The 24,579-nt window shown below is 37.3% G+C and overlaps 1 protein-coding gene across 5 annotated transcripts; it reads left to right on the top strand.

Moving 5' to 3' along the window:
• Positions 1-836: 836 nt before the first annotated feature.
• On the top strand, positions 837-23,798 carry CEP83 (centrosomal protein 83). Of its 5 annotated transcripts, XM_079305160.1 has the most exons (17): positions 862-971; positions 4,249-4,436; positions 6,463-6,716; positions 7,090-7,240; positions 8,449-8,541; positions 8,827-8,958; positions 11,460-11,711; positions 12,953-13,084; positions 14,752-14,866; positions 16,289-16,433; positions 16,565-16,714; positions 17,368-17,443; positions 18,527-18,684; positions 21,392-21,521; positions 22,187-22,290; positions 22,642-22,822; positions 23,495-23,798. In XM_079305160.1, exons 3-17 carry the CDS (start codon positions 6,568-6,570, stop codon positions 23,675-23,677), a joined length of 2,151 nt encoding a protein of 716 aa, XP_079161286.1. In that variant the 5' UTR covers positions 862-971; positions 4,249-4,436; positions 6,463-6,567; the 3' UTR covers positions 23,678-23,798. The 5 variants fall into 5 exon arrangements, with proteins under 5 accessions (XP_079161290.1, XP_079161286.1, XP_079161287.1 ...); XM_079305164.1 differs by lacking the exons at positions 862-971; positions 4,249-4,436 and adding an exon at positions 837-859; XM_079305161.1 differs by lacking the exon at positions 4,249-4,436.
• Positions 23,799-24,579: the final 781 nt, after the last annotated feature.

Raw genomic sequence — 24,579 nt, 5'->3', positions numbered from 1 at the left:
TCTACCATTCCTGTTAATGCAGCTGTAAAAATGATAAAGACTTCTGTTTGGTCTTAGTTTTTATTTATAGAGCTGATAGTGGAAAAAAAATTTTAAAAACCAGAACAATTTGGATACAGAAAATGAGAGTGCAACTTTCTAGAAAGATTTCTTTGCAGGGTAAAAGTGTTCAGATCTGTGGCTTTTAATGTTCATCTTTTAATCAAAATTTGTTTTGAATAAAAATTAATTTTTAATTCTTTGCAGAATCTCGTGGTGTCATTTATTTCCCTATAGGTGTGTACATTGGTATAGATGGAACAGTTGGTATTTCACTTCTAACATTGCAACAAGTGCAGCATTCACGTAAACCTGCACAGTGACATAGGACTGCACAGACGGACAGAGAAGCGCTAAGTTTCCTGTGGAAATCATGGATTTAGAATTTAATTAGCTCGCAGCCACCTCTGGGGAGTGACTGCAGCTGTAATCTCCAGCTGCTGGTAAATGTGACATTTGGCTTGGGGGCTTTTTTGTCTTTTCTTTTGGGTATGAGTGTGTGTGTCATCACCAATACCCGCCTCCTAATATACTAATTGAAAACAAGTTTAATCCTTATTAAAGCGCTGTTAGCATTATTAGAGGAACTCCAGCGCCCATCAGGACGTTCAATCTCTTGCTTCATCCAAAGAGATTCAGAGGGAAAATGAGGATGTTTACGAGCAGACGGTATTAGTATTTCAGCCGATCTCTGAGCGAGAGCGGCGGCCCCGGGGCGCTGAGGGCCCGGCCCGCCATGACGGAGCCTCCCGTCTCCCGGGCAACGCTCCCAGCGTGCCCCGCGCGCCGCGAGCCCGGCGGGCGGCGCTACCGGCGGGAGGTGAGGGGCGCCATTTTTAAATCGTTCGGGCCGGCGGCGGCCACGCCTGGCTGGGCTGTGGGCGGGGGTTCCGCTGTGCGAGGGCGAGCCGGGGTGTGTAGGGGACCGGGCTGTGAGCAGGGAGCCGGGATGTGAGCGGCGCCGGGCTGCGGTGGGAGCCGGGCTGTGCGCGGCCCTTGCGCGTGCGGGCGGGAGGCGCCTCGGCCTCTGCCCGGGCCCGGCCGTTGTTGGCGGGACGGGAGCGCCCAGCGCCCGCTGCGCCCGCTGCGCCCGCTGCCCGCTGCGCCCGCTGCCCGCTGCCCGCCTCCGGGACCGGCCTGCGCGGCCTCCGCGCCTGCTGCGCTCGGCACCGCCTGGCGCCGCTCAGGGCCGGGAGGAGCCCCCTCGCTGCGGGCTTTCAGGTGTTTGATCCTCATCCTCGTTTGCTGCGAGGGAAATTATTATTGTTCTGTGCTTCTGGATATGTGTTACTTTCGTTCCTCTCACCAAGTTCCTATGTCCATAAGTCAAAACAATTAACTGTAAAACGGTCAGGATGACTTAAGCAGCTCCCTTGGCCTCTCACTCGATCTTTGTCCACATACTGTAGAGTGTATATAAAATCGTGTTTCTGCCTACAGGAGGTGTGTGGGATACGTATGCCAATGCGAAAACCTATGCCCTCCCTGAACATCTCGATTTTTGAGTCAATATGAAAGGAAAGTGATTTCTCAGAGCAGTTTTGGTCATGGACTATAGCTGTATTTGCAAAAAGTAGCCATTTGCATGCCCGAGTAGAACTTTGAATGGGATTTTAGTGAGCGAAAGTTTGTTTATTTGAATATTTCTTGCCATGAAAAAACAGTGGAAAACATACATGGCGTGTGTAGACTGGCTGCTCTTGAGTGCAGCTCTATTTAGTAGCTGTAGCCCCCCATTCAATTTGATCCGTAACTGCTGTTAGTTTCTTAGTGTATGTTGCTAAAGCACAAATTTTAACCCTGAGTTAAAGAAGAACTTTGTTGTTTTTCACCTAATAAGTAATCGGATCTGTAAGGCAGAAACCGAAAGGGTAGTGACACGTGCTGTGTGTAGGGATAGACGCTGCAATAATGGTTAATTGTTGTTGAAACTCTTACCTTGAACAGGGTTGTGGAGGGAGTGCTAGTAGCTTGCATAAGGTTGATGTCTTCTGTAATGCAGCTGTCATACAGATATTCTCCAGTATTTCTATACTTAGGTCCACAAAAGTGTTAAGTGTTTATTTTCACTGCATTCTCTGCAGTAACACCTGAGCAGCGTCTAGGTTATGGAACTCTCTATGACAAAGGTTTTCCTGTTTCTCTTTGGTTTTGCTTCCCTAGATTTTTTTTTTTTTTAAGTGATTGCTTTGACTGTTGTGAGTTGCTGATGACAGATGAGTAGAATATGGACTTTTAAAGTAAAATGCAGTGTGCTGTCACATTTCTCAAATTATACAGAAAGAGGTTTGGGGTTTTTTTGTTACACACCTGATGTTCATGGGAAGTCTGATCTCTTATGAGTGTGTTGCATGTTGTTTAAGATAGGGTTTTTTTCACTGAATTGTAACTGTCTAAAATCTGGGTATCTAGTCCAAGGCTGTGATTTTGTGAACATCTGAGCTCTGTGTTGTGCCAGCTCTCTGCTCCTGAAAGGAGAAAGGCTTGCTCCTCCTCCTGTCTGTTTACTTGGCTCTTTGTTCCTTTCCCCTAGTCCGTACCAGCTGCCCACTTTCACTGATGATGTCGCTGGCTGGATTTTTCCATGAGCTCTTGTGACTCACTGACCTCACAGAAAAACTATTGAGTGTCTTCTGCTTGTTTGAGTGTGTTGGCTTCTTGAGTTGAAACAGTTCATGAAGGGGTCTGATGAATGACAAACACAGGGATGGGGATGAAGAAACGAGGAGTGGAACCCTCCCATTTGTGGTGACAGTGAGCTCTTGTGTTGCACTAAGCTTTTGCATTAGTTCATTATCTGGTCTTACTGTAGAGTTTTGAGCAGGGATGAGAAGGGGGTGGTGTTTGAAGAGCTGCTTTCATGAAGTTGTGCTTCCCTTGAGTTTTTCACTCTTTCAGGCAATAGTTCATTGTTTCAGAAGATTTTGGCTAATTCAATTAGAAAAAAATGGAGCAAATAAAGAAGTCTAGAGTTGTGACAGAAGCAGGCAGAGGAGTTAGACCCTGAGTTGTATGAAGAAGATCTTCGACTTCTACAGATTTTACTGAGAATTTTACTGCTTGAGCAAAACCTGGCACAAGGCTAAATACTGTCAATTTTTTCATTGTTAGTTGCAAAATTGTATTCATCATATCATCTAGCTGTTTAAAACTGTGTTCAAACATGACAAATTTAAGTGTTTTAAGTGTGGTTGTATGGAAAAAGTGAGCCATGAGTGAGTTATGTATGGCACTCAGGGGAATTACCAGTATATGGTGCAGTCGTGTTCATTTGGTGATGCCAAGTGAACCAGAAGGAAGCCTTGCTGCTGTAAACAAAATGCCATAAAAATTCATATAAAGAAAAAATTCATATTGATATATCACATTTTTCTCTAAATGTAAGTATTCTCACTTTTAAGAGCTTGTAGTAAAGACAATGTTAAAATAATGTAGCTGAAAAATATTGCAAAAGAAAAGCCCTTTCATGATGTATAGCTATAAAGAGGAGAGATCTATAGTAGGTCATTCAGCAGTGTTTCTCTCTTTAGGAGGAGAAATAATTGGAGAAAAAAGGCAAAACAAAGGTGATTCTTGGAACTATAATTGATTTACTTAATTTAGCTATTCTACAGTAAGTATTGCCATTTTACATAGGAAGTGTGCATTTCCTAGGTTTCAGGGCTCTGCACCAATACCTTTATACCTGTGGAAAATGATGTTAAGATTTCATAGTAAGAATTTGGAGTGACTGATACAAGTTTGCAGTTTGGTAGCTTGATAAAATTTGGCAAGTAAATAGGTGTAGAATTAAGTTTAGATATGATGGTGGGTTTAGTTTCTTTAAGGTATGATTTATGCTTCTTCACTTCTTGAACACATCTCCAAGAGAGGAAAAACCTAGTGTTCTTTTATAGTATTTCTCAAAAATTATGGTGTAGTCTTTGTGTGATTTTGAAGATTATTTAAGGCCTGTTCACTGATTGTGAGGAACTACTGTTAGTCATTAGCATTAGAAGAGATTCTGGTTGGTAATATACTCGAAGCATTTGTATCCCTAAATGTTGTAGACTGTTGACAGTTTACTGCCAGAAATTATTTTGTGAAGAAAAGAACACCAAAGCAACAAAAAAATTTTTTTTGCCATGTGAATAGGTTAAAAGTAGGAATTGCTCTCTGTGTTTTCGAGGAAAGAGCTTTCATGAAGTAGTGAACTCTTGTCTATTTCAGTTGTCACTAGGAATGCAAATCGTGCCATTTGCCGCTAGATGTCCCTGCAAGCCAGAAGAGTTTTGTGTCCTTAAATACAACAGGTTTTTTGCAGTCTGGAGCATTGTTTTGTCAGCTGCAATTATCTCCCTCTCTTTTCTCCTTTTATCTTTTTCATGAAATCTTCATGCATATGAATACATGGCCAGGTGTGTGTCTTGCTTTGTAATTTGTGCACTTTTTGATAGCAGCAAAAGCTGTGAGGAGAGAAGATGCTTCTCACCTGCAGCAGCTTGGAATCGAGAGTACAAAAGGCTGTGTTTCAGCTTGCCTTTTGGGTGATGTGCTCTCAGAAAATGTAGTGTTTTCTTGGTGTCTTTGCCTTTATCTCCATTATGCCACTTCAGAAATACTTCTTACTCAAGTAAGCAGCAGGATTCAGACCTGACTTTTAATGCTGTGTTCCTAATTCTGAGCTTTGGCTTACAGTTTGATAGTTATGTTTAGTATCTATAGCATATTAAAGGAAAGTACTATTGCCTGGTTGTTGGGTATTTTTGTTGTTGTTTTGGCTTGTTCTTTTTGTTTCTGTGGGGTTTTTGTTTGTTTTTAATAGTGTTCATGTTAATTCTGTATGCTCAGAAATTCTGAGGGACGTGCTGCCTTGAATTTTCTCTGTGTGCCAGAGCTTTCTTCTTGTGTGATTTATTGTCTTTAGCATCACTGACCTGTTCTTCTCATCCAGCTGGTGGTTTAACAATGGAAAATGTCTTTATATTGAGTTTGAGAATTGCTGTTGTCCTTTGTTTCTCAACAACCAACAAGATTCAGGGATAAAAAAGAGATTGTATTGATTAGAAGGGTCTTCAGAACCTATGTCATTAATGTTTGAAATTGGTTGTGCATTTAGGACAGGCACAGAGGAGAATGCTCTTTATTCTGATTTCTTCTTCTTCATTCTCTCACCAAATTTGGGTAAAGCAGAATACAAGCTTGCTGTTGTTGCCTAGACTAATGTTATAAATGGTAGATTTTTCTCTGACTTTTTCTCATCTTACCAATGAAGGAAGAAAAAATGGTAAAGGAAGTCTTTTATTTATGTTTTCTTGACATTATCATGTCTTAGTGAAATGGGTATTTTTTTTCCCATATGGAAGACAGATTTTCATCTTGCTTATAGTTCAGGAGCTTATAAAATCTAATTGTAAGTGTTTAAGATACATCCATGAAAGAGTGCAGTGGTAGAAAACATACATGCAACTGTGCATGTAACGAAGGTGAGGTATTTGTAGTGATAGTAGAGATTTATCATTTTTTCTGTTTGAGTTTTACTTCATATAGAGGTATACTGCAGAAGTGGACTTCTTAGGCATTAGTCCATCTATGCAAAAAGCTAAAATGGCAGAGTAGTTGTTTTCAAAGCTTTCTGACTTCCTTAAAATTCAGTTACAGTCCTCCCTCCCCCAGATCCTGTAAAAGTGTCAGTAGTTATCAGATTGCTTCAAATATCAAAAAAGCACTAATGAGGTATATTAGAATACTTCCTTATTTCTCAGGAACTCTTGATTTGCAGTTTTCCTCACACTAACCTGATATCACATTTCACAAAAGTCTTTCTGGAAGGGCCACAAGAAACCACAAGACAAGCTTTGAAAATAAGAAAGTGATGTATTTCAGGACTGAACCATGGGCAGGGGTCTTCCAGGCTGTCCCTGACACCTTAACTCTTCTCCAGAGATGGCTTGATAGGAATTCAATAAAGAATTATTTGCTTTTCTTCCAGCTGAAATACTGGTGTATTGATTAATACAACCTGTTAGGATAGTGTGACAGACTTTCACTTTAATAAGGAGCAAGAAAAGCTGTGTGTCTGCTGTCTGTGACCTCTGCTTGAACTCTGATTAAAAAGGTATAATTAGGGCATCGTAGTTGGAGTCTCAGTGTATAGCATAAGTAAAAATAACATCTCATGTAATCTTCCAGATAGTGGTGCTTGTTCTTATTTTGTATTGACTCAAGTGACCTTCATGTGTAAATGTATTCTATGTCCCAGAAGGGCTATTACTTCTCAGGGCAGGCTGCATGAACAGAGAAGAGTTGCACTTTCAGTGAAGGTTTCTAACCTATGTTACAGCAGAACCAGAATTATTCTGTACTTAAAGCAAAAGCAGTGTGTGGAACCTTTGAACTGTGAGTGTTCTTGAATGCTAATTACATGTCCTTGTATTTGTTCAGGTGTCTTGATCTTCTGAGATGTCACAGGAAGAAGTGGATGGTCTTGTAAATTAGTTATACATTAATCTTGTCTTCTCCATACTCATCGTGAACACTCATCATAAAATGGATGATTTGGGCAATCTCTTTCCTCCTGTGGGTGAAAATGTTGATGCAGCTAATTCACAAGAAATACTAAAACTTATGATGGATGAAAAGATACGATGTGAACACCATAAAGCAAATTATCAAATTCTAAGGGCAGAACATCTAAGGTACGTCAATTAAAACAAGTTTCTCTCTTTGAGTTGTTAAAAGATGAAGCTAGATTTAGATTGGATTGGTTGGAAGGGATTTATTTGTACATGTGAGGTGTGTGTTAGCTATTTCTGTGTGTAAGGACAGATTTGAATGTTATTCATATTAGAAAATAAGCAATTCAGAGTACCTTGAGACATTACAGATGATGTTTCTTCTGTACTTTTTTTGCTTGTAAGTATGGGATAACTTTTCAGTATATTACAGGAAGAGGATATTAATAGCTTAATTCTTATTTGGTGTTTGGATGTTTGCTTCTGTGTGTATTTTGAGCTTTAAGATCTAATTTTAAAAGGTGAATATAAAGTAAGTATATATTTTATCTTTCAGATTACAAGAGGATTATACCAAATCACAAGAGGAACTGAAACGGTTGTTAGATGAAAAACAGACTGTACATGACAAATTTCAGCGGCTTCTTGCTGACTTTCAAGAGCAGTTGCTGGCTAAAACACAAGAGCTGGAACAAGTGAAGCTGCAGGTGAGATCATTTGCTGGTAGGACTTAGTATGTATTTGTATCCTGTAGTAGGATAATGCATGTTAATGCAGCATGCCTATACTCACCTTGGATATATTTGAGATGTCTTGAAATTCACCCAATACAAGTAATGGCTCTTCTTTAGAGTGAAATTACTGTTGAAATTGCTGTTTCCTTGTTTAACTGAATCATCCAAATCCTGTTGTTAGGTGCTGTATAAGACTCTGCTTCCATCTGTGCTTTCTCTGTTAAGGGGAGAATCATCTGCCTTGGAGGGTAACTTAGGTGCCTAAACCTGTAAGAATAAGTGACTAGAAAAATAGATATTTGTTTCTTTTAGTGATGACAGCTTTCTTCATTCTTTTACTTAAAAAATCCCAAACCAAAATCATACAAAAAAAAACTCTTCAACATTTAAGATAACTTGGGGGACACTCTATGCAGCTGCTCATTTCCTTATGCAAGACATGTTCTTAGGAAACAAATAGAATCTCTAACCAAAGCATCCCAGACTCTGAATGGAGAAGATGTGCCTCTTAGCATAACTACAACTAGTTTCCAGGGACTTCAGGGTACAGATAAGTGAAAGAAAAGTAGAGTAAACAAGAATATGTCACAGTTGTGGATGAAATTTTTTGTTTTAAATTGTTTCTTGGTAGATAGTTTGCTGTGTGAACCATACCAAGAAATTTTAACAAAATACTGTACAGAATGGAAGTTAAGACAATAAATCTTTCCTGATGTTTTTTTTCTTTCGAACCAGTGGTACTGGTTTGTATGTATCTGTTGGAGAACACTGATGTGTTTTACAAATAATTGTTTGGTGTTGCTCATTTTGATCTTTTTGGGTTGGTTCACTTACTGTTTAAGTTAGACACTAATTCTTTGTCTTCTATATGAGATGGCTTTTCCTTCCCCCATCCGCCACAAAGGATTTAAATCTCTTGGCAATTCAGCCTGAAATTTGTATTGCTTCTACTGATAAATGCTGACATTCTAAATGCTTCTGGTGTCTTCCCAGAATATTTTTAGTTCACTAATACATTTTTTTCCTTCTGTAACTACTATTGAAATTTCCTTAGAAAAACATAGAAAATTAAGTAAAATTCCTAACATCATATTTGAAATACTTTTTTCCTGGCTATATGACCTATCACAGTGTAAATAACTGAATATGACTAATTATTTGTGATACTTTTCTGTTTTAAGGTGCTAACTCCTCAAAATTTAGAACGGTTAAAAGCAAAAATGTATGAGGAATTGACATCTCCTATGAGAGAACGTTATCAGAAGCTAGAGAATGTAAGTCATAAGTATTGCAATTTTATTTCATTTAGAGTGGTGATTGCTGCTTTATCGTTGTACTTAAAACCTTAGGAAATTAAAGCTGAAAGGGGAGCAAAGTATGACATTATTTACCTGGTACTGTTGTTCCAGGCAGGGAGGGATGAAATAATGGAAGAGGGAGGAGGCAGCATTCAGTTCATCAAAGATAACTTATGAAACAATAGGAAGATTGCATGGACATTTAAAGGAAATGACTTTGAAAACTTTTAATTGATTTTTTTTTTTTTTTGTCTAACTTAGGAAGTGGAAAAATACAGAACACTATATAACAAACTTCGTTATGACCATACCTTTCTGAAATCAGAATTTGAGCATCAAAAGGAAGAACATGCACATATTTTAGAGGAGAAGAAAATAAAATATGAGGCCGAGGTATGTGATATATTACAGCAGCTTAGAAAGTATCTCTGACAAAGCTGCTTGAACAGTGTGGAGCTGTTGGTACTTGAAGGGTTGTCAGTTTGACTCCATTTCATATTTGTTTCTATTTTCTTAATTCTCAAAGCACTTCTGTGACTTAGCCTAAGGCTGCCTCTCTAGATTTGTTCAGTGATGGGTTGAAACATTATTTGTGCCATTAAAAGTAAAAATAACTTGCTTTCTGGTAAATGACTGCTAGTATATTTGCTTAATGCTGGTTTTAATCACATTTGAGATGGAACTCGTGACATGATGCTAATTTGAAATTAATAAATTACCTGAGTAGCCAATTTAAGTTTAGACTTCAAATTACTTATGTCGCAACTTATCGAGGAAGATATTGTTAATACCAGATAAGGGTACACTTCTCAATATACCATTCATGATCTTAGTTTGGATCAAGATGGTGATAATCAAAAGGATACTGAAAACTTTGGTAACTTTATTTCAATTGTATTAACTCTTGAAGAGACCATTCATTCATTTCTTTGGACTTTCAAAAGTGTATGCAGCTAAATAAATTGCCAGCTTATTTATGTTTTAAATATATACAGCATTGTAAATGAGTTGCAGATGTTATTTGCATGTCCATTTAAGTATTTGTCTGGAAGCATATATTCTAAGATGCCAGATTTGAATGTATTACTCCAAACATCAGACAGAAATCAAAGCAATCATCACTTTCAAAATCAATCTAAGTTTGCAAATGCAATGCATTAAAAACAGAGCAGTTGTCCTTCCTGGAGCTAAACCCACGTGCTGCTTTACAGCCTGCCTCTCTCTTGGGCTTGTTGAATTTTTGCTAGTCCTACAGCTAATTAGCACACTTAGACATAATGAAACTACCTTGAGCCCAGGGCACAGTGTGATCTGGTTTCTCTCAAAGGCTTTTTAACATTCCATGTCATTTTGCACAAGCAGGCTATAAAAACATCCTCATTCTTAAATGACGGCTTGGGCACATCATGCAATTGAATCTCCTCATAAAAGGCATTTGGAGGGCTTTTGGTTCAGAAATCAGGTTTGTTCATAGAGAGCAGTGGTGAAACTTTTAAAAGGACTGCTGCAGATCAGAATTTGGACTAGTCTTCAAATATGGAGAGAATTCTAATATACCTTCCTTTTGCCCCCACTATTACATTCAGTCCGTGTAACTTATTCTGAAATATAACAAGCTATGTATTTATAAGTTTGTTAATTACAGTCTCCAGATTGATTTGTACCTTTTGTACTAACTTATAAGAGAGAATTTGGGTTGTTGTTTTTGTTATTGAGTTTTAGGTTTGGGTTTCTTGGGGACTTTGTTGTGGGGGTTTTTGTGGTGTTTTTTTTTGTTTTGTTTTTTTGGGGTTTTTTTGGTTTTTCTTTGTTGTTGTTGTTATTGTTGTTGTTCTTGTTTGGTTTGTTTTTTTTATTGTCTGTCAGGGCCCAGTCATGTTGACTGTCTGGAGTTATTAGCAGATTTGAGTTCTGTTGTAATTATAAAATAGTGGAATCATACAGTATGTTGGAAGAGACTTTTTAGTCCAAAATCCTGCTTAAAATATTTAAGTGTAATGAGATCAGGTTACTCAGATCCATGTCCAGCCAAGTCTTGAACATCTGCAAGGGTGAGGATTCCATAATTTTTCTGGCGAGACTCTTTCAGTATTTAACCATCTTTGTGGTAAACGTTTTTTCATAATCTGTAATTGGAAATTCATGACTTCCAAATTGTGCCTGTTGCCTCTCTTCCCATCACCGCACATCTTCTTCTCTTTGCTGAACTGAGGCTTAGTTCTCTCAGCTTCTCCTTACACATCATGTTCCCCAACCCTCTGAACACCTTAGTGGCCATCTGGATTTGACACAAACTCCAGATACACCTTTACCAGTACTGGAAGGGGGATGAAGGATCACTTCCCTGGCTCTGCTAGTTATCCTTCTGCCAATCTGCCAGGATTGAATTGGCTGCTCTGCTGACTAATGTTTAGCTGGTTGTCCACTAGGACACCCAGATCCTTCTCCATGGAGATGCTTCCTAGACAGTTGTTATGGGCCTGTACTGTTGCATTGGATTACTCCATCTCACATGCATGACTTGCTCCTCTTGTTGAAGAGGACCTAGTTCTGTCCACTCCTTCAGCTTGTCCAGATTCTTCTGGATGGCAGTTCTGCCTTCCAACAGATTGACCATTTCCCCCAGTTCAGTGTCACACTCAGGTTTGCTGAAAGTGACTCCATGCCATCAGCTTGCTAATGAGGACATCAAACAGTATTGCACTCTGTAGTGTTCTCAAAAAGACCATGCTAATAACAGGCATTTAGGTGGTCTTGCTTCGAATTTCCTGCTCTAAGCAAATTAATGTTTAAATGTCCATTGCTGTTCTTTTCAGAATTATTAACTGTAGTTGTTGCTGCCTGACACCTACCAAATGTTAGAATTTTTTATTTTTCTGATTAAAAACTATTAGATTGCAAGACTGGATAAAGATAAGGAAGAACTCCATAATCAGCTGCTTAGCATTGATCCCACCAGGGACAGTAAACGTGTGGAGGCACTTTCTAGAGAAAAAGCACAACTGTGTCAGAAGTTAAAAGCCTTAGAAGCAGAAGCAGAAGAACTAAGAGCAGAAAGACACAACTGTGTTGTGCAAGCAGAAAATGTTCAAAGAGTACAAGCACGACAGCTGGCTGAAATGCAGACCATGATGCGGTCTCTAGAGGTAAGACTTTCTTTTGTTATTTTGCTTCCCTGTAGACAGTAGTAAGAATAACACTTGGCCTGACACAATTGTCAATGAAATCACTGATAATCTTGCCATTGACTCCACAATTTGAATTTATACATTTCAGATTTGAAATCAAATTGTAGTTGACTGGGAGTCATGCACTGCCAGTTCAACTTTGGAAAGTCTCTCAACTGAGATTCTGCTGAATGATCTCCTTTCCAAACAAGCGAGTCATATCCACATTTGCAGTCTGAAAGAAGGTCATGTCAGGCACTTACTTGCCACTTAGCTGGAGTTAGAAATCAATATGTTAATAATCTGCTGCAGTAATTTCTTTATTCTTTTCAAAAATGTCACATGATGCTCCTGTCTTGGATCCATTCCTCATCTCTCATCTTTTTTGCTTACCTCTTTTTTGCTTACCTTTGCCTCTTCTTTCTCCAACACATTACTGCAGTTGTTTAGTACTTTGCTGTTGCTCTCCCTATTGCTCCTCTTGGTGTTTCTGTCCTGTTGCACTTTTCCCAGGATTCCACTCTATTCTTCATCTGTGGTCATCAGACCTTCTGTCAATTCTTGCTTAAGTAGTGAGCCTTTTCATCTAGATTCTTTGCACAGTTGCAGCATGAAGACAGATGGTTCATTTTCTTTTTTACTATTACTAGTGCTGTATACCCTACTCACAGAATGCTCTGACAGCAACTTTAAAAGTGCTGTAACCTTGGACAGTTTTTAAAGAGAGCCCTGACAAAAATGAAAGTCTTCAGAAAAATAAAGGTGAAATCATAGATTACCTTTTTGATATTCAGTAAAGATCAAGATCTTGTCTTGTAAAGATCAGAATCTATAACACAGTAATAGCATTTTATTTCCTCTCCAGGATATTAATTGTTTTGTCAGTATATTACACCTTTTTCAGCACCATTTGTAGTTGCACTGTTTACAGCTCAGTAATTTACTGGTAAGCACACCTACTGCCTCCTAACCAAGTCAGATTACCACCATACCTTATTAAGGAGGATTGAAAATGGGAGTGATTCTGTGTAGGAAGTGTTAGTAAAAATTGTTGTGACTTCTGAGTAAAATTCAAGGTCCTTGTATTGGAATATATGGTTGAGCAAAGATGAGTATTATGTTATATTATAATGAGTCAGTAATAGCTGACCAAACATTTCAAATTAGTAACAAGGGGCAACCCAGCTCCAAGAATCTCAAAAATACTTCCTTCATTCCAGGCAGAAAAGAAGTCTGCTGAACTACAGGTTGATCGAATTGAGAAAGAACTGCAGACAAGTCATGAGCAAAACATTCTCTTAACTACGAAACTTCACAAATCTGAACGAGAAGTCAGTTCCTTAGCTGCTCAAGTAAGTACTTTTATGGTATCTGGAATATATTTTTTCACATCCTGTTATGTTTTTCTGCTTATATTTTACACTAAGAATAAAATAACGTCTTCTGCTGTGACTTAAAATAGGTATGGAATTTTCCCCTCCATTTCAGTTGAAAGACAAAGAATACATGACTTTACAGGAGAAATGTCATACCTAAAAGTATCTATAAAGATTGAGGTTATTTTCTTATTATTCCATCTTCTAGATATTTTTTCTGCATGTTTTTAATGTTCATTAAAACAACCAGCCTTTAGACCTTTAAACTAATATTTCTTCCTTTTTCTTTTCTTTTTTTTTAATGGAACTATGGCTTCTGGAGATCTTAAGTGTCCTCTGAATGGGCTGTGTTAGCTGCAGGAAGCAAGCTGCATTGGAGTTACTTGTGGAGATTTAGGTTGTATCAGAAGTAGGGTAGTCATGTTAGCACAGTGATTTTTTTCTTGGGCTAATGTCAGCATAACTTGTACAGAAACATTTCAGTACAGAATTGCATGACAGCATTTAAGTTGACCATTGTCTTAAAACATATTTTAAGAGTAGTAATACTAGTAGTAATAGTTTGTTGGGTTGGCACCAGGTCTTTAAAGGTTTTGTTCTATGTTTGTATGCTTTTTTTTTTTTTTTTTTTGAGGTATTTTGACAGTGCATATTTATGAGTGCTAAGTATTAAATTTTGGTCATTCATTTAAAAAGTTCTAATTTACCATAGGAATAAGGTATAGCTATATCACTATTTAAAGCCTCTTTATATAATATGCTCTGCTTGGCTCCCACGAATGCTAAACAGGTGGGGAAATCTTCTGTTAAAGTTTTTCAGTGTCTCTCAGAATACATAGAAGATGGTTACAATCTTTATTTTATGTATCAACTGGTCTTCTCTGCTCCCCTCCAGAAGCAGGACAAAATAAAATGTTCCAGTGATGTTTCTCAGAGGGAGGAAAATAAGAAGCTTTACTATACTAACCTCCACCTGCTTCTGCTCCCACTCAAACCTATTCCTGAGCACAGGTGCATGTGTTTTTCTTCTGGATTTTCTGCCTTAAAAAAGCCACCTTAAATCTTTTAAAGTTGTCCTGAATTGTTATCAACTTAATATATAAGCAACTAAATCTTCGGTGTAGTTACTTAATAAGCTACTGTGTCATTCTTAACCTTTTGCCACTTGTATATGCTAGCAGGTTGTAATTACATTTGTCATTGTGAGTGGATTTTCATTATAAGTGCTTTCCTCCAGATATTTAATTCGCATTGACCGTGTAATTACTGCGTTCAAATGCCTAAACTATAGAAAGTTTCCATGCAAGCAGTAATTTTCTTTGATTTGATGTTCTTAAAACTCCTACTTTTATGAGGCTATTTGATGTGTCTGTAGAGTATTATATTTAAAATGCACTTTAAATCTATGAAGACCTGGATTTTGAGAAAGTATTGTAGTACTCCTGAGGTAAGTAGTTACCAAATTGAAATTATTTGGGGAAGCAGTTGATATCCTGGCTTTGGATATCACTGTTTTGATTTGCTTAGGGAGATCAAATTTAATTTTATTTTAGCTTGACTCTGAGGTATCTTTAGTCAGAAGTGAAATAAATATATATTAATTTATTATAATTAATTTGATGTTGGTTTGTACTAATTCATAGGTAAAAGAACTTAAACATTCACATAAGTTGGAAGTAACAAATATCAAACTGGAGGCAGCAAGAACAAAGAGTGAAATAGAAAGAGAGAGAAACAAGATTCAAAGTGAAATGGATGGTAAAGTATGAAATTATTTTGTAATTATTTAATCTGTTTACTTCTGCTTAGAATAATACAATTATTTTCTTCTCTGAACACTCCCCAGCAGCCTTCACCTTCTACTTCAAGGTCATAGATCTGACAATTCGTTTGGTATTTGAAGTAATTATGTTGTTTCACTTGCTCTACTAGGCAAAGAACAATTGAGAGCAGTTTTTCCTTTATGTAAATTACTGCATTTGTGATGTAACTTGAGCATAATCTGTTTCAAATTATATACTTAATATGGTTATTTTTCTTCTATTATTGCTAAATTCTTGAGTCTTTCATACTCTGCTTATCATAGCTGTGTATCATGCCACAGAGCTTCAGTGTTGGGGTTTTTTTTAATTGTGTGTCTATGGAATTGATACCAATTCTATAAGGCTGCCACATGAAATAAAATACAGCACCTAGCTCATTCTTTGAAGGAAATTGGCATTGCTCTGAAATACCTGATGCAGCTGAGTATGTAGGCAACTTGAAACAGGCCAAAACTTTCTAGTACTAGTTGAGTTTAAATCACTACACAGCTTTAAAGAGAACTGTCCTTACTGATTGACCATAACCCCAAAATAATACCTTTGTCTTCCTGAAATAATTCTGTTCACTTTCTTTAATACTAAGTTTGCTAACAGCAATGAAAAGTGGTATTTTCTATATTTACAATATCCTTACAATGTGTTGCAAACTAAAAATGTTGGGCCTTATGAAATATGAAACTGAATACAGACAAGATTCAACTTAACCTGAACTTACTGTGGAATTCCATTTGCATCACTGGAGTCACTGTTAGAGCACGTTGGCTTATTTGCCAGTGAACACAGGTGTCAGTCACAAGATTTTAGTTTGTATCATTTGTTCCTGCCTGTAGAGTCATAGTTTTAGAAATGCCTCATTTGGTAATACAGGTGGATTAAAATGTGATATTTTTTGTAGTCCAGTTACTGGTTTCACTGATAGCCAGTTGCTGTGTACTGTAAACTTCCCCAGAAAATGAAAACTTTCTTGCATGACCTTTGCATAGCTATTGTGGAACACTTCTCAAATTTTTAAAACCAGACACAAGTGCTTTGTATAAATTGCTCTAGAGTTTAAATCTGTAATAATATAAACTGTTTTGTTTATTTTAAAAATGCTTTTGTTTATTAAAGTAAGAAACTCTTGTAGACCATGATTCCATTGTAATGTTTGCTTTTCAAAAGTCTTGGAAATATAACTGTTTTACTAAGAAAAGTCTCTTCTGGTTTGTTTTGTTTTTTCCCCTTCTCCCATTCGTTCTGTCATTTGAATTGAGATCTTTAGTTCCCTTTTTGTGAATTTATAAAGTTATTTGAATATAGGATCCTAGCAGCTTCTTATTAATAATGACATGTTTAACTTTTTTAATGTATAATGCAGGACTGCTGTCCGACAAGGAAATTCTTACTGCAGCTGTTGAACGTCATAAAGTGCTTTTAGTAGAAAAGGATCGGGAGATAATTCGTAAAGTTCAAGCTGCCAAAGAGGAAGGTTTTGACAATATTGCAGCCTTACAGAATGAAAAGTATGTCTATTGATTTCCTCCTCAGCTTCTAAAAGAGGACTGTTTTATGATACTTTTAAAAATATCACTCCTAACTAAACACTTCTGGCATTTTGTAATGATTCTTGTGTGCATCTTGAATAATGTCTTAGGTTAGAACTCGAGAACAGATTAGCTGATCTAGAAAAGATGAAACTGGAACAAGATTCTTGGAGACAATCTGAAAAGGATCAGTATGAAGAGAAACTACGTACTGTGCAAATAGCAGAAGAATCTAGAAAAAAGGAACTTCAGCGTTTGCGGTAGTGTGGCTTTTCTAATCTTAGCACAAATTTCTCATTTTCCCCCCTTAACATCTTTATAGTAGACAATATAAAAGCTTATTATTCATGGATACAGAAATCTTCATTATGAAATGTTCATCACAGTAGATTAAACAAAATTATTTTTTGCACTATGTAAAAAGGAGTGCCGAATTAAAAATGAACTGTTTGAAAAGATAACACTTTTTATCCAAACCTTTAAGCATTATCTTCAATGATCATTTTTGAAGTAATAATTTGACAATGCATATTTATTAAAACTGGTTCAGTGCTGGCTGCTGGCATAGCCCTAGTGTTAGAGCAAACCATTTCTCTTTCCACAGTGGCACTATAGCAGCAATTGGCAAGCTGAGATCATAATATGATGTCTCTGAGTTGGTTATTATGGTTGAGAGTTTACTTGGATTGCTACAGTTTTTGTACGAAGGTCATCATGATAAAATTAATCATACTCCAAAATTCTTATTCCTATGTGAATTCTAAGAATGAATAGAAATATATTTTAAGTACTTTTTTAGTTAACCATATATCAGCCTTTCAAATAATGCTATTTATTTGTCAGGCTGATTTGTCCTAGTTTATATATCTGTATTTTGATTAGATAAAAATAAAGATGTCTTACACCATTTTAGATTAAAAATTCAACAACAAGCTATGCAGACAGAAGAGCTGGAAGAAATGAAACGTGAAAATGCTAATCTTAAACAGGTAAGGTTTTATTGCATTGTAATGTTTCATAGAGAAATAAATTCTTTCCTGTAGTTACCATGTCCTGTGTTTGAAGATTAGATCGAATTTTTTCCCCCTGAGGCACAAAACATGTACTTCAGATATTTAAAGGAGAAGTGTTCAGAAATCAATCGTGCTTTCTTGGACTTCTATAGATGGATTACAGCCCTTTGCTTATGTATTATGTCGATACCAGGAATTTCAAAGCTGAATGTTTATAGACTGGTGTATTTGAATATGGTTATGCACTATTTAACTGGAGATTCAGTTGCCATGGAGACTTATAAATTGTTTCTAGGTAATGCTTTGCATTTACACTGCATCTCTCATCTGAGGTTCTTCAAGTGTTTAACAGATGTTTCATAAATGAACAAACTAGTGTAAAGAGATATATTTCTATTGCAGAGTCAATTGATGGCAGTGTTGAAAATCAAACCTATTTTTTTAACTCCTGCTTGCCTGTGATGTTATTTGTAGATAATAACAATAGCTGTGCATCAAAGTATTCTGCAAGCTTTGTGCTCTTAAAGTTCAAGACAATTATTCTTTTTTCTCCAGAAATCAGAAATTTAGGGAAAATGTGGGGGAAAGAAAAGGGAAATGATCATTTCTATATGCTGGCTGCAGAGGCTGGACTTTTCAGTGCCTCCTTGTTTTGTGAGCTGATTGGTAGTCACTGTTGGCTGTAACACATGTTGTTGTATTATGAGACAGAAGAGCATGGATAGCTCCACAGCTCTGCTACTGAGTGTTTCATGGTCCTGAGTACTGTTCAGCCCTGCAGCTGAAACATTGGATTTCTAAGCACTGGGGGGACACTCCAGAGACAGAAGAGTCCTGCCTACCTTTCTCATTGTAACTACAATAGAAACCCTTTGTCTCTAGTGGTTTACTGTAAAGCTTTGGAGAAACTGCTGAGTAAAGAGAAAAGAAACAAAAAAGGCTAATGAAAAAATAAAGCTAGTTGGTGTCTCCATTTTGCATAATCTCCAGTATCTGAAAATCAATTGTTGGTTATTTGCATACCTTCTGAAATGGAAAAAATCTTTTTTGTTTTGGTAGCAAATAAATGATATCCAACTCCAGCTTGCCTCACTTTCTCAATCAAAAAATGATTTGCTGGAATCTAATCAGAAGTTGAAGGAAATAACAGAGATATTGAAACAAGAATGTCAACATGCAAGGGCTCAGGCAGAGAAAGCTCAACTGGAAACAGAGAAGTAATTTTTTTCTTTTGGCTTTATTTTCATACTGCTTCTGTTCTCACATAGATTACTTAACTGTGGATTTTAGATTCTGAAAAAAGTCAAAGTTAAAATGAACAGGAAATATTTAACAGTTGTAAAAAATGCTGAACATTCTGTGGAATAGTATGTATGAAAGCTTTCCTCATGTCAGCTTTAAAAACAGGAGTTAGTTTCCATTCTGTTCAACTGTTAAAATTAATTCTTGATTAGTGAGATACACTACTGGCATAAAATGAAATTCTACTTATACTGAAGTGAGTGTCAAACTTCTGTAGATATAATTGGATCTAGAGTTTTTTGAGTGTTCAAGCTGTATGGGTGAAAAGAGAATTCAAGCATTGTATTATACATAAGGTTCCATGGTACCAGTCAGTATATACTTCCTTCCCTTTCCCACTAGCTACTTTTAGCTGATATGAGGTAAGTAAAAGCTTATAGAATATCTTTTAGTTCCTCTCATCAAAATTAAAAATCATCACTTTTTTTTTGCACCAATTTGACTGCATACCATAAAAGTATTACAATAAATTATGAAGGAAGCCAATAATTGATGAAGGAAGCCAAATTTTATTCAGATTCCATATAGAATTGAACACTTTCCTGGAATTTAAAGATTAATTTGTTAGTATGAAATGGCTTTTCAGAATTTCCTAGTTTAGTAACCAAATATTTGTCTAACTTGTACTGGATTATTGTGTGGTGGGTGCTTTAAGAAGTCAGTGCTCCAGATTAAATATAAAACAACCAAATGGTATAATGTAACTTCTTTTTGTTTTAACATCTCTTTTTTTGCTAATTGCAATTGCTACATTGTCATTAGTTTAAGTAGTGCTTTTCAATTTAACATTTGAAGATATTGTTGCATTTGAACTGCAGGGTATGTCATTTGTGCATTAAATACTTTGGATGTTTGCTTTAGGGAGGTATACTCACATGTTGAGTGAGATCATTGCTGTTAGCTGAATGAGACTGGCATTGTCATTTACATATTTATGGATCACAAAACAGTCAGGACTAGGTTTTTCTGGGAAGGCAGTAGAAGGAACATGAGAGTGCTCAGAGATCACTGTATAAGTATGTAGGTACTGAGAAATGCACTAAGGCTGATACATCAGGCTACAAACCTGCTTCATTTCTGCAGTAAGTCCTGCAGGTCTGTGCCATTGCTACCCTGGGAGCCTTGGGTCATGTTTCCATTGTTTTTTGTGAATCTCTGAGTGATAGGACAACCTTCCTCAGTTCAGTAAATTCTTATGAGCTTGAACACCAAAGAGTTAAATCGCACCAAAACAAGAGGAAGTGAAATAGGGACCAAAAGATGAGAAAACATAAGATAAAAAGTTTCAGATAAAGTAGTGCCCATTGAGCACTGAGCAGCAGCTGCATGTCTGGCTGTGTCAATCTTAAGCTTGGAAATGAAAATGTGAGAGGAGAAAAAGAGCAGCTGAAGGCAAACTCTGAGACTGATACAGATCAGATATGAGCTCAGACAGGTACTTGTTTAGCATTTTGGGAACAATGTTAGTGGCATTTAAACCAAATAACAACAACAAAAAAAACCAAAACACCTCAAGAAACTCTCACACCCATGTCAAGCATTTTTAACCACTGCCTCAGCTGAAATTCTTTTATTGCTAAGCAATGCTTGTCCAGAGGGCTTTGGTTCCTGGGTACTAGTAGTTATTTACAATCAAAAGTGAGGTACATGCCATGCTGTGTCTACTAAAAGAGCCATGACAGGTGACACATGGGCTAGGACTCTATCCCAAATGAGAGAGGATGATGCCCAATACTTCTGCTATGGGGAAGGGAGAGGCAGTTTGGTGAGAAATTTCTGGAAATGCATTTCAGAGTCCCTGTAGGGAAACTGCATCTGCCCAGGACTGGAGTACTGTGGATACCAAGCCTTAATCTTCTTAAAATCTGCGACATCTCTAAAATCTCACCATTTTATTTTCATTTTTAACAGTCATGTAATTAAATATGCCATTAGTTCCTGTCTGCTTTGAGTCACAAGGCAGGTAGCCCAAACAAACAAGGCAGCACAGAGAAACTGGCTCCTTTCCTATACACTGCTAGAGAACACAGCCTTATTTTAGTGTGTTGTAACCATGCAAAAGTCTAAATAGATAATATATGCCATTGGTGGTGTGTGTTCAGCTGGAATGTTGTCTAGAAACTATATTAGTGGGAGCTTCCTGTTGAGCTGGTGTCTACTCTGGTTGGGAACATGTCCTAAGCAAGTCTGTTACAAAGACTTAGTAGATTCCATAGGGGCAGCACCCTGCTCTCCTAAACTGAGAAGGTAGTTGTCTGCTCTTCTGACAACTGATGTTTGGAATAGGCATCTGCTCTTGTGTTCCACTGGGATAGATTGACTTAAATTGAGGAATTTTCTCTGGCTGGTTTTGGCAGCATGCCAATCCAACAAGGCACCAATTAGCTTCTTGGAATCAGTTTTCAAAATTTGCCTCATAATTGAAGAAATCCTAGGATAATGTACGGGTTCAAATGTTGTAGTCCCAATTAAATTGTTAACATAATCAAATTTACATCAGATTCTTTAAGTATATAAAAGTAAGAGTTGTGTGAAGATGTATGCTAAGAGCCTTAAGGCGTTAACTGAATGTAATGCTTTGTTTGTATAACCTCTTAATCTTTTAACCTGATTTTTCCAAAGGACTTCAGCATACCAACATATGGAATGGCTACAGGAGAAGCATATGCTTACTCAGCAGATGACAGAGTATGAAGAGAAATACAAGCAAATGAAGAACAAGCTATGTCGAGCTGCTGTTGCTCAGAAAAAGGCATGTTGTCTCTTCCTTTTTGAATGATCAGCCTATGTAAAGTTTACCTTTATGTTGGCCAGCTAGAATTGTTTCAATGTTAGGAGCTTATTTGCAGTCTACTATATATAATAACTAAATATATTGGGTTCTTCAAGATTAGCATAGAAATAGGTTGAAGTGACATGCAAAAGAATAATTGCAGCTGACAATTTCGTTATAATCAAAGCCATCAAAGATTTTGTGAGGCTTTCTTTGCACACCTGTGTGCATTGATGGTTATTTAAGAGGTGGATTTCTTGATGAGGGAGGATGATGTTTCAGATACTAGACAAATGAGGTTCTACTTTTGCTTGATAAAATATGAAAATTTTATTTCTTCTCCTAAGCTTACTTTTTATGAAATAATTTGAAAGGAAAGGCAGGTTGGTTGTAAAATTTTAAGATTAATTAGCAGTGTTATACATTGAACATAGATTATTAAACATAGCGGTATCTTTTAAGGTCATGAAAAGTTAAGATCAATATGATCTTATGGCAATCTAAACACCTTCAAACAACACAACATCTCTTCTTAAGGAAGGAAAATCCTATAAAGTGTCACAGCTGGAAACCACATACAGTTTAGATTACATTTTTACAAGATCTGATCTTTTACTCAGCTGTTTAAAACATCTGTTTGACAGAGAAAGACTCTCAATGACAATAAACAAAGAAGGATGCATGAGAAGATAGAACTTTTGGAAGCCAAGATGGAAGAATTAGAAAAAGAAAATCAATTGTTAAATAGGTAATAAACTTTTCATTTTCTCACCTTGAAAAATTACATATGCTCAAGGTATGACTTGCAGATATGAAGTAGTTTTGAAGATAGAGGTTATGCTGCTCTGACTCGCTACTGTGAATGGTATTAAAAGCTTAATTTATTTTATAAATGAACTCCAATTGGTAATAGAGCAGATGGCTAAATATGTAGAGGGACATTTAGACAGACACATTGGCAAAAGGACATACACAGATCTACCTTCCATTCTTCTGTGTAAGAATAGGTAGAAACTGGGGGTGTTAAACAGCAGAGCAGTTGTGGAGAGTGTATGGGATAACGAGGATCTTGAGCAATAAGAAATCTGTTATTTCCTAGACAGAATGTTTCCTCTGAGGAATATGCTCGCCTCCAGAAGAGGCTAAAGGACTTGCAACGCCGGCACAATGAATTCCGGAGTATAATTCTGAATCCTGACATCCCGTCACTCAATCCAGTCGGTGTAATGCCACTGTCTGCCTTGCCTCCTGGGCCTGCAGCGTCCTTCTCCTTTCTTCAGGTGGTGATGTATTACATGGTGTGAGCAAAAGAGGGTACTGCAACCGTTCTTTTTTACTGACCTCAGTCTTAAGGAAGGTGTATTTCATCTTTGAACAGAAGGAAGAAATTTTGAGTTATCCAGAGATGTTCCATTCCTTGCAATGGGAAGGAGTACTTGAAAGACAAAGGATATGTTAGAGAATGTAACAACCAGGTGGTTTTAAGCCAGTTCTCCATACTTTCTCCTTCCCCTCAGAGGCTTTCAGTGACTCCTCCTGAGCAATAAATGCTGGTGTTGTTCTCACACCATGGTTTCATTATTACAAGGCAGTATTGCTGTTCTTGATTTCTTGTGTGGTTAAAAGTGCCTTAGGCGAAGCTGCTGAGGGTGAAAATCTCTCTTGAGGTTGACCAAGTTGACTTTACAGATTCATGATAGGTGAGACCTCAGGTTTGTGTGCTCCTTCATCTGAGAGAAGGAACAGCTACAAATGTATTTCTTCCTGATGCTGTTTATCAAGAAAGTCAGAACCATACCCACAAAACATTGATAAATAAAATTTAACAAATAAGGATAGTTTGGACTTCACAGTTTTTATTTTTCTTAAAGAAAAAGAACATATAGGTCATTTTGGTGCTTTAAAGTGTGCAAAATGTAATAGAGCCACACTTTTTTCCTTTTAATTTCAAGGAGGAGCAGCATCAAAGAGAGCTTGCCTTGCTTGGCAAGCGGTTGGAAGAACTAGAAACCAGACAAAGAAAACAGCTGGAGGATCTTGGACCATCTAGAGAGCGGGTAATGGTAGAGTACAGGGACTTGTCAAGAAATAAGATCACTGGAGAAGATGAGGCACACAGTGAGGACTCTAAATAAATTCTGCACACTCTTGATGCTGTTAACTTTCAATAACTTATACTTTGTACATGCTTTTCGTATTTTGCTAAAAACATGGTTGTATGTGCCTGAATAGAATAAAATATATTCTGAATAGTTATCCCTTTGTGGCTCAACTTGTTTAACTGTTGGGTCTAAGGACAGAAGTACCTTTTCTCACTGGGAATCATAAAAAGAATATGCAGAGTTGCCATTCATGAGGGGCTGCACCCTGAGTTTGTGTTACCAGTGTGGTGATATTTATCATAGCAGCAGTTACACGCTCAGTATTGGGATTCAATTGCAAACAGTTTGTTTGTAGACTTCCCACTTCTCTCAAGTGTCTGCTTCTCTGGGCATGTGTGGGGGAAGTGAAGTCCCTTTCACTGTAAGCAAAGAGCAGGTTTGAGATGATTTGATGAAGCTGAATAGCCACAAGTCTGTGGGACCTGATGATGTGCATCTCAGGGTCCTGAGGGAACTGGCTGATGTTGTTGCTCTGTTTGGAAGTAATGAAAATCAGGTGATGTCTTCAGTGACTGGAAAAATGGAAATATTGTTCCTGTTTTTAAAAAGGGGAGGAAAGATGAACTGTGAAACTACAGACCAGTGTGCCTCACCTCTGTGTCTGGGATGATCACGGAACAGATCCTTCTAGAAGATGTGCTAGGGCAAGTAAAACACAAGGAAGGCAGCCAAGGCAGCCACCATGGCTTTATTATGGGCAAATTGTGCCTAAGCAATATGGCCACCTGTGATGGACTGACAGCAGTGGTTGACAGGGGAACACCAACAAATGCCATCATTTAGACTTCTGTGAGGCCTTTGATCTCCAGATTGAAGAGAGATGGATTTGATGGATGAATATTCAGTGGATAAGGAATTGGCTGGATGGACACAGC

This window comes from Erithacus rubecula (genome assembly GCF_903797595.1).
Source record: "Erithacus rubecula genome assembly, chromosome: 4".
In the NCBI taxonomy this organism is placed as follows: domain Eukaryota; kingdom Metazoa; phylum Chordata; class Aves; order Passeriformes; family Muscicapidae; genus Erithacus; species Erithacus rubecula.
Note: the sequence above shows the minus strand (reverse complement) of the source record. Positions and strands in the feature narration are given on the sequence as shown.